This window comes from Ctenopharyngodon idella, chromosome 14, assembly GCF_019924925.1.
Source record: "Ctenopharyngodon idella isolate HZGC_01 chromosome 14, HZGC01, whole genome shotgun sequence".
NCBI lineage: Eukaryota > Metazoa > Chordata > Actinopteri > Cypriniformes > Xenocyprididae > Ctenopharyngodon > Ctenopharyngodon idella.
The window spans coordinates 15,253,693-15,266,779 of NC_067233.1; the positions used below are offsets into that span (position 1 = coordinate 15,253,693).

Sequence of the window (13,087 nt, forward strand, 5' to 3'; positions counted from 1 at the left end):
AAACAGTGTAAGAGGACTCCGCCAAGAATGCATCAGCAAAATGCGGAGGCAACCGGTCAACACGTAAAATACACTCACCGACGTTTGAATCTCTAAGTTTTGCACATGAAGCTTGAGTTGAAGGGCTGAAGGTTAAGCTAAGCCTGCGTTTGAATCGCTTATTTGACCCGTTAGTACATTTGCACTGTGTCCGTCTGTCACTTGTTTCTCTATATAGGAAGACAGTATGGCAGATATCGAGTCTTCTTTTGAATTTAGCTCATCTTTGACCAGCTCTTCGCTGCCTCCCCCACGGACTCGAATCTTTAAGATTATCGTGATCGGAGACTCTGGAGTTGGCAAGACTTGCCTCACCTATAGATTCTGTGCGGGCAAGTTTCCAGACAAGACTGAGGCCACTATAGGTGTGGATTTTCGGGAGAAGGTGATTGAAATAGACGGCGAGAAAATCAAGGTGAGGATGCTTATAATTTTAGAAGGTTATTGTGATAAATTATTCCATTGTGCGTTGTTTTAGCCAAGTAAAGCATGACATGTGAAATAATAGTCAGAAAAAGATTTTTTAATGGAGCAGAACAGTATATTTTTTAAAAAAGATCTTTTAAAAATGCTTGCACATGTGCTTCATGTTTTGTATCATATTCGATACACTTGGGGAGGAAAATTTACCTCAATTTTATTCAGAGGCCTAAACTGAGCAAAAATATGCAATTTGGTGCAGATGATATTTATATGGCCAAAAAGTAAGATGAAATTCTGATAGTATTTATTTTAAATCAATTAAATTTTTGTAACAATATAGTAGAATACGTAAATAAAACGCATATAAATATCAGTTGCCACTCTGTATCTCCCAATAATTAGTAAGATATTAAGTAATAGTAAGTATTAATAGTAAGATCTTAGTAAGATATATTTAAATGTGTATTTTATTATAGAATTTAGATTTTTCTAAAAGAGAAAATGCTGTATGGATAATTAAGTAAACCAATGTTGCTCCACTATGTGTTCATCAAAAGTGACTCTTTGTTTACTTTATGAAATATTATTCAAATTTACTAAGTGTAAATTTTGACAACCTCTCATGCTCAAGACTTTTATCATGCACATTATACCTGCCTGTGTTGTTATTTACGCATGAACACACCCTGAATTCTCCTGTTTAAAGAACAGATATGTATGGTATGAAGACATAATTTGACAGCTAATTGCTTTCCCTTTTTCTCTCTACCAGGTCCAGTTGTGGGACACTGCAGGTCAGGAGCGCTTCCGTAAGAGTATGGTGCAGCACTACTACCGCAACGTCCACGCTGTGGTGTTTGTCTATGACGTCACCAATGCTGCTAGTTTCCGTAGCCTTCCGGCATGGATTGAGGAGTGCCGTCAGCATGCCCTGGGCCAGGAGGTGCCCAGAATCCTGGTCGGCAACAAATGCGACCTGCGTCACGCCGCACAAGTGAGCACTGACGTAGCACAGCAGTTTGCCGATGCACACTCAATGCCACTGTTCGAGACCTCTGCCAAAAACCCCTACGGAAACGATGATGGCAGTCGGAATAATAGTGACCACGTAGAGGCCATTTTTATGACGGTGGCGCACAAGCTGAAATCTCAGAAACCGCTGGTGTTAAGCCAGCTACCTTGCGGATCAGGAGATACTGTCACTCTCAGGAGGCAGGATGAGGAGGACAGGGAAAGTTGGGGCTGTGGTTGTTGGAGGAGCTAATGAAGTACATGTTTAGGGGAGGAGGAACCTCTTTACAGGACAGAGATGACAAAGGTGAAGCACTTTTTAGAGAAGCAGATGTAGAGGTACTTTTGTGTTATCTGTGAAGCAGAAGTCCAGGATTACGGACACAGGAAGATTTATTCTCAAATTATCTGACGTTCAGAATCTGGCCATTACTTAGAGGAAACTACCTTAGGAAAATGTTTTTCCATCACTCACCAGAGGCTTTGACAAGTTGCATGTAGGCCAATGTACCTTACATATACACATTTCATATGCCACTGCCAAACACTTTCACTACATTTACCTACTAGTTTTGTCAGTTCTGCAGGGGAATTGAAGGGTGAAATTGTCATACAAGATGTTGCCTTTTTAATCATATCTTTGAAACAATTTTCTCGCCAAAATTAGATGAAACCGTTCCGTTAAATCACTTCAGCCTCCCAAGTGAGATGCCGAATCTGGTTTAGTCTGTGTTTGTTGTTTGTTCTCTCATTCTCTCTCACCCACACACATGCAGGCGCTTCCTGTGAAAGTTGTGAGTTCTCTCAAAGGGATAAGACAAATCTGCAAACACTCACTAAACGCAGATTATTTATTAGAGCTGCTAATAGGTCTTAGAGAAGCGAGGAAAGAATATGAAAAAAAAAAAAGGAAAATAAAGTAAATAAAGTATCCTTGCATTTCCAAAAAAGTCTTAAAGCCAGTCCTTGTCCACTGCCAGTGTTGTATTTATTGCCAGTTTATTTTCTTCTAGCAGTCATTTACCTAAATAAAATCTACTGGAGCACGTTATCCAATCCTTTCTGTGAATCAGTTCGAAATTAGATGTGGTTTAAAAAGGGATAAGAATTTACTGACGATATTTACATCAGTGTTTACAGTCATGTTTGGAATTTAGTACTGCTTTGTTAGGCAAAATGAAAGTGATCTGTACTGTATAATCACAGATTAGTATGAGTAACTCATATTATTCATGGCTCTGTGCATGGCATTTATCTGAACAAAAGGTCTGATATCAATCTATATTTTAATGTGTAATACAAATATACAGACTTGCTAATGGCTAAATTATTTGCTAAATTGTCTTTCCCTTTGGCCCTTTTATTTCCCACATTATTGCATATTCCATTACGGAATATTCATTTATGTCTTTAATGCAACAGCACAGCAGGTCCTGTGAAGTGCATGAAAGAATCTCAGGCATGACGGTTTATTTTTATTTATTTTTTTAATGGGGAATTGCCAAAAAGTGATTTTACATATGATTTCCAATTAATTATTTGAAGTGGGATGGTTAAGGGCCTGATTAGCTGATGCGTTTCATTGTTTGATTGGGGTACAGTAGCGGAGCATGTGATTGGCTGAGGAATTGTGCATGGTTAATGATGGCCCTGAAATATTGAATGCATAGTAAAGACTTGTCTATTTGTGCTTAACGTTTTGAGCTGGTGCTTACAGAAGGATTATCTCATTAATATGCCAGAAACCTCATGAACGTTCCTACTTCTTGTAGGTTCATGCTGAATTGATCTACTCTTTGTCTGGGTTCTCTTGTTTGTTGTCTATACTGGTTTGTACTATTTCAAGTGTCACTCAGACTGTATTTGTTCTGTCCGCATTAACACGTTAATAACAGATAGCAATGTAAAATAGAGGCAGATCTCAAAAGTCCACAGAATGTTACAAATTTGTTGAAAATTACAAATGCAGCAAATATCAAATGTTACATTTTTATTATTATAAAGTTATAAGTTATGCATCTTTGAAACCAGTGTATGAGCCAATACATGATATCAGGGGTCAACAGTTGATAAAATAGCACCTTGCAATGCAAGAACACAAGCATGCACAACATATCTTTACTAGTCATTTATCTGATACAATTCATGTGTTCAGTGTTGGTCATTGAGTTGAGTGAAAGTAATAGTTTTGAGGAAATCAACAATATAAAACATCAATCTACTATATTCAAAGGAGTGCAAAAGAAATTATGCTTGAGGTTTTGATTTTAACAGTTAATGTTTTACTAAGAAATAAAGTACAACATCTTTGAACTTCAGAAGACTGCTGTTGTGCCTTATTTGTCTAAATAAAGTGCATATGGGAAATCAATTCTTGTCAGACTATAAACTTTTTTTAAAGTAATGAACTGAAATGCATCTCAAAAACTATACTGTTTTGCCTTTGATATGGGTGCCACCATCAAGTGCATAGTCCAAATGACATTTCTGGAACTGATTAGTTTTATTAGTCTGAACATCCATTTAAAAGCAATAGGTTGACATTTTAGATCCATAAAGAGTCAATTAGAATTCTTAATTTGTAATAATTGTTTATTGTAAAATATATACAGGTTAATGTATACAAAAATATCAGTCTGTAAAATCATGTAAAAAGTATAAAGCTAAGGCACATGCTTTTAGAAGAAAAACACTTAAGATATAATATAAAATTGACATGGCACTGATAATAACTTACACATCAAGAAACACATTTAAGTAGAATTGAAACAAGCAAGCTTGATGAAATATGGACATTTTACACATCCTGGGGCAAATTAATAAATTAAATCTCCCAATATTTGATATTTTGCCTAGCCAGATACATTAAAAAAAAATTAAAACATTAATTACTAAGCTAGTCTGCTATACGGTGGAAGCGTGGCGAGGTCTTGCTGCTCCTGCTCAGGACAGTGTTCCATGAATGACACAGGGGAGTTAAAGATTCGCTCTTCTCCATCTGCATGAGAAAAAATAAAATCACATTACAGTCAGCCACATCCTCACTTACATCATCATAATTGCATACATTGTAGCTCATGTGGCAGATGACTTATGAAATATGATTTTGTTATCTCAGTGTAGAAACCCACTTCAGCAACATCTCTTGCATACCTTGCCAAGTGCATATGAGTTCAGTGGGAGTAACAGGATCATTCTGAGGAACTAGAAACTCCTGTAAAATACCCAACAATGCAGTGTTTAACAGCTCAATCTTGTGTACTGTATATTAACATTTAGATATTGCAACTTCCTTGTTTTATAAAAGACATAGATTTCACCCACCATGCCATTTGCAGAATCGTAGCAGCCGCAAAGCGGCAGACTGCGACAGCCAACGTATGCAATCAGAGAAGAAAAGAGCAGAGACCCCATGCAGGCCACCAGAAGGGTGCTGTTTGCGCCTTTTACCATCCGGCTGAGGACAAACCTCTACACAGGAGACAGCTTTATCAACTATTTTTATACTTTAAGCTGAGGGTATAACAGATAGCAAATTATACACGATCTGGTGTGACTGTACCACTTCAGGGATAGGATGGGCATGGAAGATCTCATCATCCTCCTCTCCATAGCTGAGAGTGACGCAAGCATAAACAAAGACGATCACAACAGCAAAAAGTGACACCACAGAGGAGACGATCATGGTGTTTACCTTAAAGTATTAATGAGAGCGTGTTAATATCAACAAATAGAAAGAGACAACTGTCAGGAAAAATTATTGTGGATTAGATGAATAAATTCACAAAAAAAAGAATTACCAAAATAGGATTTTTCTTCTGGGATGCGAAAAGGGCAAGTACACCTGGTGCAGCCATAATCTAAAAGAGGAAGAAAAAGTGAAATGAGCCTTATAGAATCACCATCTCTCAGCATCAATAGGGTGAATGCATTTCAAGTGGGATACCAAAGCCTATTCTTTATCATTATGTTCATAATCTTCCATTCCTAAAAAAACAAAAAAAAACAAAAAAAAAAACATTAAAGGGTTAGTTCACCCAAAAATGAAAATAATGTCATTTATTACTCACCCTTATGCTGTTCCACATCCGTAAGACCTTCGTTCATCTTCGGAACACAAATTAAGATATATTTGTTGAAATCCGATGGCTCAGTGTGGCCTGCATAGCTAGCAATGACATTTCCTCTCTCAAGATCCATTAATGTACAAAAAACATATTAAAATCAGTTCATGTGAGTACAGTGGTTCAATATTAATATTATAAAGTGACGAGAATATTTTTGGTGCGCCAAAAAAATAAAATAACGACTTATATAGTGCTTCATTAAGCTTCGGAGCGTTATGAATCTTTTGTGTCGAATCATGATTCGCATCGCATGTCAAACCGCCAAACTGCTGAAATCACGTGACTTTGGCGCTCCGAATCTATGATTTGATTCACAACGCTCCAAAGCTTCCTGAAGCAGTGTTTTGAAATCGGCCATCACTATATTAGTCGTTATTTTGGAGGTTTTTTTGGTGCACAAAAAAATATTCTTGTCGCTTTATAATATTAATATTGAACCACTGTACTCACATGAACTGATTTAAATATGTTTTTAGTACATTTATGGATCTTGAGAGAGGAAATGTCATTGAGTCATTGGATTTCAACAAAAATATCTTAATTTGCGTTCTGAAGATTAACGAAGGTCTTACGGGTGTAGAACGGCATGAGGGTGAGTAATAAATGACATTATTTTCATTTTTGGGTGAACTAACCCTTTAAGTTCTTTCAAGTTGATATGCAGTATAGGTGAATTGGAGATGCTAAATTATCCATAGGTGTGAATGCATGTGTGTGTGAGTCCCAAGCCATGTAATGGGGAGGGTTAGGGAAAGACCTTGTAACCTTCCACTGAAAATCATTTATAGACAGTCTCTCGTGTATGGCAAGAGACAGAGGTATAGAATCACAAAGAGTCGGATACTACAGTGGAATTGTTAATGAATGAATAAAACCACATTCAGCAGCAGTGAGAAAAAGAAAATCATGTTAAGGTTATAAAATAATGAAATGTGATATATTTTGATAGGGATACAACAAAACGGTCATATTAATCTTTTTTATGTGACCTTGACCCTGTCCCAGTTTGCCAACAATATAGGCCTACTGGCATACTGGAATGGTGCATTATTGGTTAACTGTGGAAGCCATGTAAATATTTTTGAAATAAACAAATTGTAAGTTTTAAGCTTTCTCACCAGTCCAGCCCAGAGTGGAGCCCTAGTTTCACTCAGAGTAGTGCTTTTGCGGAAGACTGCATCCATAAAACCGCAAACCACGCAAAGCCCCGCGCACGCCACCTGAAGGATGCCGAGGACCACCACACTCTTCTGATTAAAGATGAAATACCTGTAACGGTCCATCTCAGGCCTTCAGCGGGAGAGAAGAATCAAACAAAAGCAGATATGTATTTTTATGATCAGAAATATTATTTAAAAGAGAAAACTCTTTCACTATTATGTCTTTAACTGAGTTGGATCCTTCATCAAACGTATACTGACTTGAAACAGCAAGTCACTATCGCTTTCCACGTTTGTGTGTTGATTCTGGAACTACAAAACCACTTTACTAAAGTAATTTTACTAAATGATATTCTAAACCTATGCTACACCTTTTTAATAAGTACAACGTTATTTATGTCCTCTAAATTAGAATAAATTTGTATTTACCTACGCCGTTTTTCCCTTTATCACTTCCGGACCGCTTTTGTTTAGAAGAAAGCGGTGAAGCCCAGCGTGTCACTCATTTACCTGGCGCGCGCGCGCAGGTGCAGCACGATGGCCACGCCCCCATCGTATGGCTATTCACAGCGACAGGGAGTGCTGACCTGATTACTTTGGCATTAAATATTCCTGCATTTTGGCATAAACAACATCAAATTCATATTTTCTAAGTTTTATCCTTACATAACTGAGAACGCTGAAAAGATGAGTCAAATGAACTTGTGTTCTATGCTGGAGTTTTATTGATAAATCTTTGATAGCTTTTGCATATCAAAAGCTGAAGTACATTTCAGTAGAAAGATTACTCTTAACCTTGTGCCTTAGTCTCAGATACACTCTCTGTTCAGTCATTTTCCAACATATAAAGTACACCTTACATAAACCTTCTGTTTGCGGTGTAGATTTTTCATTGTACACTTGGTGTGTAAAAAAAAAACAAACACTCAAAAATATCACAAATAAATAAATAAATGACCTTGCCGGTATAATACTGTACTTCAAGACAACTAGAGACTATTTAAACTTAACTGTAGCTGGTCGTACAAGCTAATGGAGAATAGCGTATATGTGGTAATAACAACACATTTATATTTTCTTTGGGGGAAACATGAGCAGAGCAGCAAAAGACACTATACTGGTTTAATACTGCATGGTTAACACGAGTTGTGGTAAAGAGGTTGAATATCTCAAGGAATAGATAAAAAAGTCTTTAAAACTTTCCAATTCCACTCCGCTTTATGGATTTCAGTCAAAATGCCTTTTAAATCACTTGCTCTTATTCAATCTTAGTATTCTTGTAACCAGCCAACTCAGTCACAAACTGACACACATACTAGATCCTTCCACATTGTAGAACCATAGAATTTTGTAGCTTGCTCAGTGATCTGAGCAAGGATTTCACAGTTAAAATACTTGTAAATGGATGAGGATGCCAGAAATCAGTTCAGAAGTGTGATTATTTGTAATTGCTAGCTGCAAGATAGTCAAAGGACAGAGTTAGAGTTTCTGGTGGTAGTTAAAGGCTGGGATAGGAGATAATGTTTTTCAGGACAGCGGTGGTGAGAAGGGTCTTAGAAGGTCTCGTCAGCCCCTTTTCCTGACACCCTCTGCTGAAACTCCAGCAATTGCTTTGTGTACCATTCTGGTGCCTCTGGACCAGACTTCCCTGATGGCTCATGGTCATAACCATAAGCAACAGTGAGTTCTTCGTCCTTCTCCACGGCACGGATTGTTCGGATGCATTTTATTTGCCCAAAACGAGGATGGACATACCTGGACACGTAAAAAACAGCTGTTAGTACAACAGTAACATTACTAATCAATACAATATTGTCCAACAATATGATTTATTTATATTGAAGTATTCAACAAAATTCTACTCAAGTTAAAATAGGAAACAAAAGCACAATTTCTGAAATATACGTTCACACTCACGGGTCATATTTGCAATTTGGAGTGAAGGAGTGATTGGCCTTGTGGCCTAGAGAAGCACAATAATTCTCAGTCAGATTGAAAGGTTCCGGAACATCAATCACAGTGTCTTCATCCAATGAAATAGTGTTCCCATTCAGGGACCAGTCACGACTGTCCACCTGTTAATTTAAACATTTACAGATTTTAAAATTATTTAATTCAGCACACCATTCATCTTAAAAAAAAAAAAAAAAAAAGAAGAAGAAAAGGTATTTACATTCTGCCACTGAATAATGTAAAATGGAAACAAACAAACCTCTGTATGTGTAATGCGGACACCATTATAAAAAGCCATCACTGTGTTAACCTCAGCCCCAGTTTTTGCAAATAGCCCTTCTCCAGCTCCAGAAATAAGTGAATGTCCCACATACACACTGTTAAACCAAAAGAAAACCACCTTTCAGCTTGAATCAACAAGATGATGACATGAGAAATATTGTATTAAGACTAGGGAACCAACTGAATCTCCCCCATTGAAAAGACAAGACCACCAGAAAATCCATCACTGGAACAAATAAGTACATGTTTTCTGTTCAAAACAAAATTTGATAGATTGAGGTTTACATGGTTGATCACAGCTTGCACCAACCGTTGACTTTCGTAGGGGTCAGGCAACAGTTTATGACTGCCGATGCATGACGAGGTGGATTTATCGTAGCAGTAAACAGGACCTAAGAGAGTCAGAAAAGAAAGATTAACCTAGAACTAATACAAAGTGAATCAACAGGTAAACAGTTTCAGATAAGACATATGAGAGTGTAAATAAAAGTACTACTAACTGTCTGGATCAACAGTGAAGTGTGGTCTGCCATTCTCTTGGGTGGTAAGAGTGGCAAGTTGGGCCTCAATCAGTTCTCCATCAACAAAGGAACCATACAGAGCTGTACGCCCATCAGGGTAAACATAAGCCACTGCCTTTCCTGTCATCTCTCCATCTTCATTCACTTCTCCCACCACGCAGGCGCCATCCTTTAGACAACAGAAAAGAAATGAAAACTTGTATACACATAAACCTGGAACTTTTCAATAGACTGTTCACGTCCCGAGTTCAATATGTTATGACATAATAACAAATGGTCAATACAGTTTATCTTGTCCTGTTAAAGTGCTTTATGTTAGAGCAAAACTAACCGGGTAGTAGACCCAGCACATGCCACAGCGAATGTTGTCCTTGTACTGGCCCCTGAAGACCGGTTGACCGTCTGGATTGAACTCTTGAGCAGGTCCATTGAGCTCGCCGTCTACGTAAGTCCCATGTAATGCTCCTCCATCCTCGTAAGTATAAATGCCCTGGCCATGCAAAGCATCGTCCACATAGAAACCCTCCAGCGTACTATAGAGGGGGGAAAAATGTAATATGCAGGTGAAAAATAATTACATTTATCTGCTATAATTAAATTGATCCAAATAAGCTTTTTAAGTGTACATAAATAGGACACCAAAGAGAAGCAAATAGAATGGGCAAAAGGAAATTCTGCATGTTAATTACATCTAAGACTGCTGCATTTGAATGATACTCACTCAGAATGATATGATTCTAAACTATATGCACAGTTCATTCATGAAACTCTTCTGGGCAGTTGACTGGTTCTCCCAAGCCAGCAGCGCAGCTAATCAATCTGGCTTTCCCATTTACGCAACGTTATTTTTTTCCATCCCAACCTGGTATAGTTCAATCACGCAGGTCATGGGAATTTCAATTTTTTCTAGTCCTCCATGCCAAGCACCCCGTCTAGATCTGCAACAGTGGTTCTCTTCATAGTTTACCAGCAGCAGCAGCGTAGCAGATCTAGCAGACCAATCTAACTTACAATCCATTCCCAGGTGAAAAAAAGTACACTTCCATAATATACTTAAAATGCTCTATTTTCATGCACTAATTTTGTACTTAATATACTAAAAATTCTTCTTTAGTACTTATTAAGATAGACTTAAGAACATCTAAGTGTACTCAACTGTGCTGTTTTGAGACACCATGAATATGAACTAAAATGTGCTTTTAACATACTATCTCTGTATTAAAAAAATTATTTAGTTAACACTTAGTTACCACTCAACTGCACTACTTTGAGACACCATGAATATGAACTAAAATGTGCTTTTAACATACTATCATACTAACTAAAAATGTATTTAGTTACCACTTGTACACTTTGTATGAAAGATGGGTTCAAGTGTACTACAAGTGGTAACTAAATTCATTTTTAGTTAGTATGATAGTATGTTAAAAGCACATTTTAGATCATATTCATGGTGTCTCAAAATAGTACAGTTGAGTACAATCTTACATTGAGAAAAGTGATTTTTTAATTGTTTGACAATTCTCTCATGAAATTTAGCACAAACTGGTGAGCCATGACCCATCTTTGCTTGCAAAACCGAGTCTTTGGTGGATGTTAACTTTATACCCAAACACAATACCCTCACCTATTAACAATTCACCTGCTAATTGTGGACCGTTTCAAAACCATTTAACTTATTCTGAGATCTTTTTACTATTATTTTGCCTCTCTCCCAATTTTTTGGGAGTCTTGCAGCCATCAAAATCAAAATTTGTTTACATTTATAAAATACAACTAATTTGGTCAGTGAAAACATTTACATTTTTTTCTTTGTACTTTTGTCAAATAATGTATTCTATTGTTATGTATTCTAATAATTCTAATTGTAATGTATTCTAATGTAATCTATTGTTAAATAATGGTTCAAGATAGTTAACAAATTACAGATTCTTAATTTTATTGCATTTTACTATTTTTTGGGGGGGTTGTATTACAAATCTATATTGAGAGTTGGAATGATTGAAATAATTAAATCTGAGAGAGTCTAATCAACAGTGATTAATATTCCATTATTAAATCAAACAATGAAAATCAATAATAAACTTAACAATGGTGCAAACATACACCGCAAGTCTCAAACCTGCCATCAAAAAAGAAGAATTTTCCTTTTCCATTCTTCTCCCCATGAACAAAGTGTCCCTCAAATCGGTCACTGGAGGAGTAGGTCACAGTACAGAAGCCATGAGGCTGGTCATCCTCATCCAGTGGTCCTAAAAAGTCATGACATTGTAATCAGAGATAAGCAAAAAATAGATTGGTGAATAACTAATGCACTCCATACCTAAATATAACACACTATTTTTAATGGACCAGGTTAATAACATTAGTTCAGTTCATACTTGACATAGCAAAAACATCCTAAGTGATTGTACACTAATTGATGGAAGCCCTGGGTTTAATAATGACAGTAAAGAGCTGAGACACGTTGTACGCGACTCTGCAGTTCTGGATCAAGCTTTAAAGCTGAGCTTGCACTATTGTGTCAACACCTTACTTTCTTAACCACGTGGCTTCAACAACAATATTATGTCCATGCAATTATAAATACAACCTATATATGCATTTACAGGCTACTTAAAACGATTATATATTGTACAAAGTGTCAGATAATGTAATAAAATGAAAGATATTTCAAAAGAAAAAATTTGTCTAACTACGTTTATACTTTCTGTTTATACTGTAGTATCTCAGTTCATGGGATTTAAGAAGGAATCTTAACTAAGTCTAAAGCCGAAATAGGTCTCGCTGTCATCTGGGGGTTTTAAAAAGTCCAAAGCTTACGGGCCTCGTGTGTTTGACAGCTTGTGTACAGAGGAAAGCTGTCGGTAGGCTAATCTTCGGCGGAATGAGACTGCATAAAAGTTCAGCCTGACAGCCGAGAAGACGATCAAAACAAACTTGCGCACACCGCATCGTTTGTGAATACGCTTGCCGTACCTTCCACCACTTCTTCCATATTGTCATCATCGCTGTCCATGTTTGCGCTTCCTCTGTTGTTTATTAGAGGTATAACGGGCTGCTTCTATATATGCCTGTCGCGGAAGCTTCCGCAGCGCAGAGCTGACAGTTCCCGGCGCACAGTGTCTGACATCATCAGCGCCGAAAGGCCAGCACTGATTTCGTACGCAAGTGCGCTGTTTCTGTAGCGTTGGGAAGTCGGAATCATTTTAGCGAATCGGTTCACTCGGACGATTCGGTTCAATTAACTGGTTAACCGTTCTAAAACGTACATTTGTCAGCCGATGCGGACGAAACCGTAGTAAAATAGCCTACTCTGACAATGTCAAGCTGACATTGTCAACAGCTTTTGTGCTTTTTGTTGTGAAATAAATGTTTGTTGTTTATGACTTCAATATGCCACGGTCGCCCAAAATACTGTTTTATTCTTCTCCCAAATCCCCAGTTATTTGAATTAATCATTAAAAAGCAGCTGTTCAATAGATTGGTACAGGCTCTCTAAAAATAAAAACACAGTTTATTGCGTTGGCTTTGTAAATTTAGTCGACCCCAAGTGCTAAAGTCCAAGTTT

At 37.3% G+C, this 13,087-nt stretch overlaps 3 protein-coding genes across 5 annotated transcripts; 1 reads left to right on the plus strand and 2 right to left on the minus strand.

Moving 5' to 3' along the window:
• Positions 1-6: 6 nt before the first annotated feature.
• rab33ba (RAB33B, member RAS oncogene family a) lies at positions 7-3,794 on the plus strand. The gene is made up of 2 exons (XM_051918289.1): positions 7-454; positions 1,235-3,794. The coding sequence occupies exons 1-2, from the start codon at positions 227-229 to the stop codon at positions 1,724-1,726; spliced, it is 720 nt and encodes a 239-aa protein (XP_051774249.1). The 5' UTR covers positions 7-226; the 3' UTR covers positions 1,727-3,794.
• Positions 3,795-4,044: 250 nt separating this feature from the next.
• Positions 4,045-7,339, minus strand: zgc:113425 (uncharacterized protein LOC541425 homolog). Of its 2 annotated transcripts, none has more exons than XM_051918290.1 (7): positions 7,190-7,339; positions 6,719-6,890; positions 5,274-5,333; positions 5,036-5,167; positions 4,798-4,944; positions 4,627-4,687; positions 4,045-4,471 (listed from the first exon to the last, which is right to left on the minus strand). In XM_051918290.1, exons 2-7 carry the CDS (start codon positions 6,881-6,883, stop codon positions 4,365-4,367), a joined length of 672 nt encoding a protein of 223 aa, XP_051774250.1. In that variant the 5' UTR covers positions 6,884-6,890; positions 7,190-7,339; the 3' UTR covers positions 4,045-4,364. The 2 variants fall into 2 exon arrangements, with proteins under 2 accessions (XP_051774250.1, XP_051774251.1); XM_051918291.1 differs by lacking the exon at positions 7,190-7,339 and adding an exon at positions 7,022-7,183.
• A 123-nt stretch (positions 7,340-7,462) lies between these two features.
• On the minus strand, positions 7,463-12,929 carry setd7 (SET domain containing 7, histone lysine methyltransferase). 2 transcript variants are annotated; one of them, XM_051918282.1, is made up of 8 exons: positions 12,496-12,929; positions 11,639-11,768; positions 9,848-10,049; positions 9,496-9,685; positions 9,306-9,387; positions 8,973-9,090; positions 8,678-8,835; positions 7,463-8,515 (listed from the first exon to the last, which is right to left on the minus strand). In XM_051918282.1, exons 1-8 carry the CDS (start codon positions 12,533-12,535, stop codon positions 8,314-8,316), a joined length of 1,122 nt encoding a protein of 373 aa, XP_051774242.1. In that variant the 5' UTR covers positions 12,536-12,929; the 3' UTR covers positions 7,463-8,313. The 2 variants fall into 2 exon arrangements, 1 of the variants encoding a protein (XP_051774242.1); XR_007933388.1 differs by having other exon boundaries at positions 8,493-8,515; positions 9,281-9,387.
• Positions 12,930-13,087: the final 158 nt, after the last annotated feature.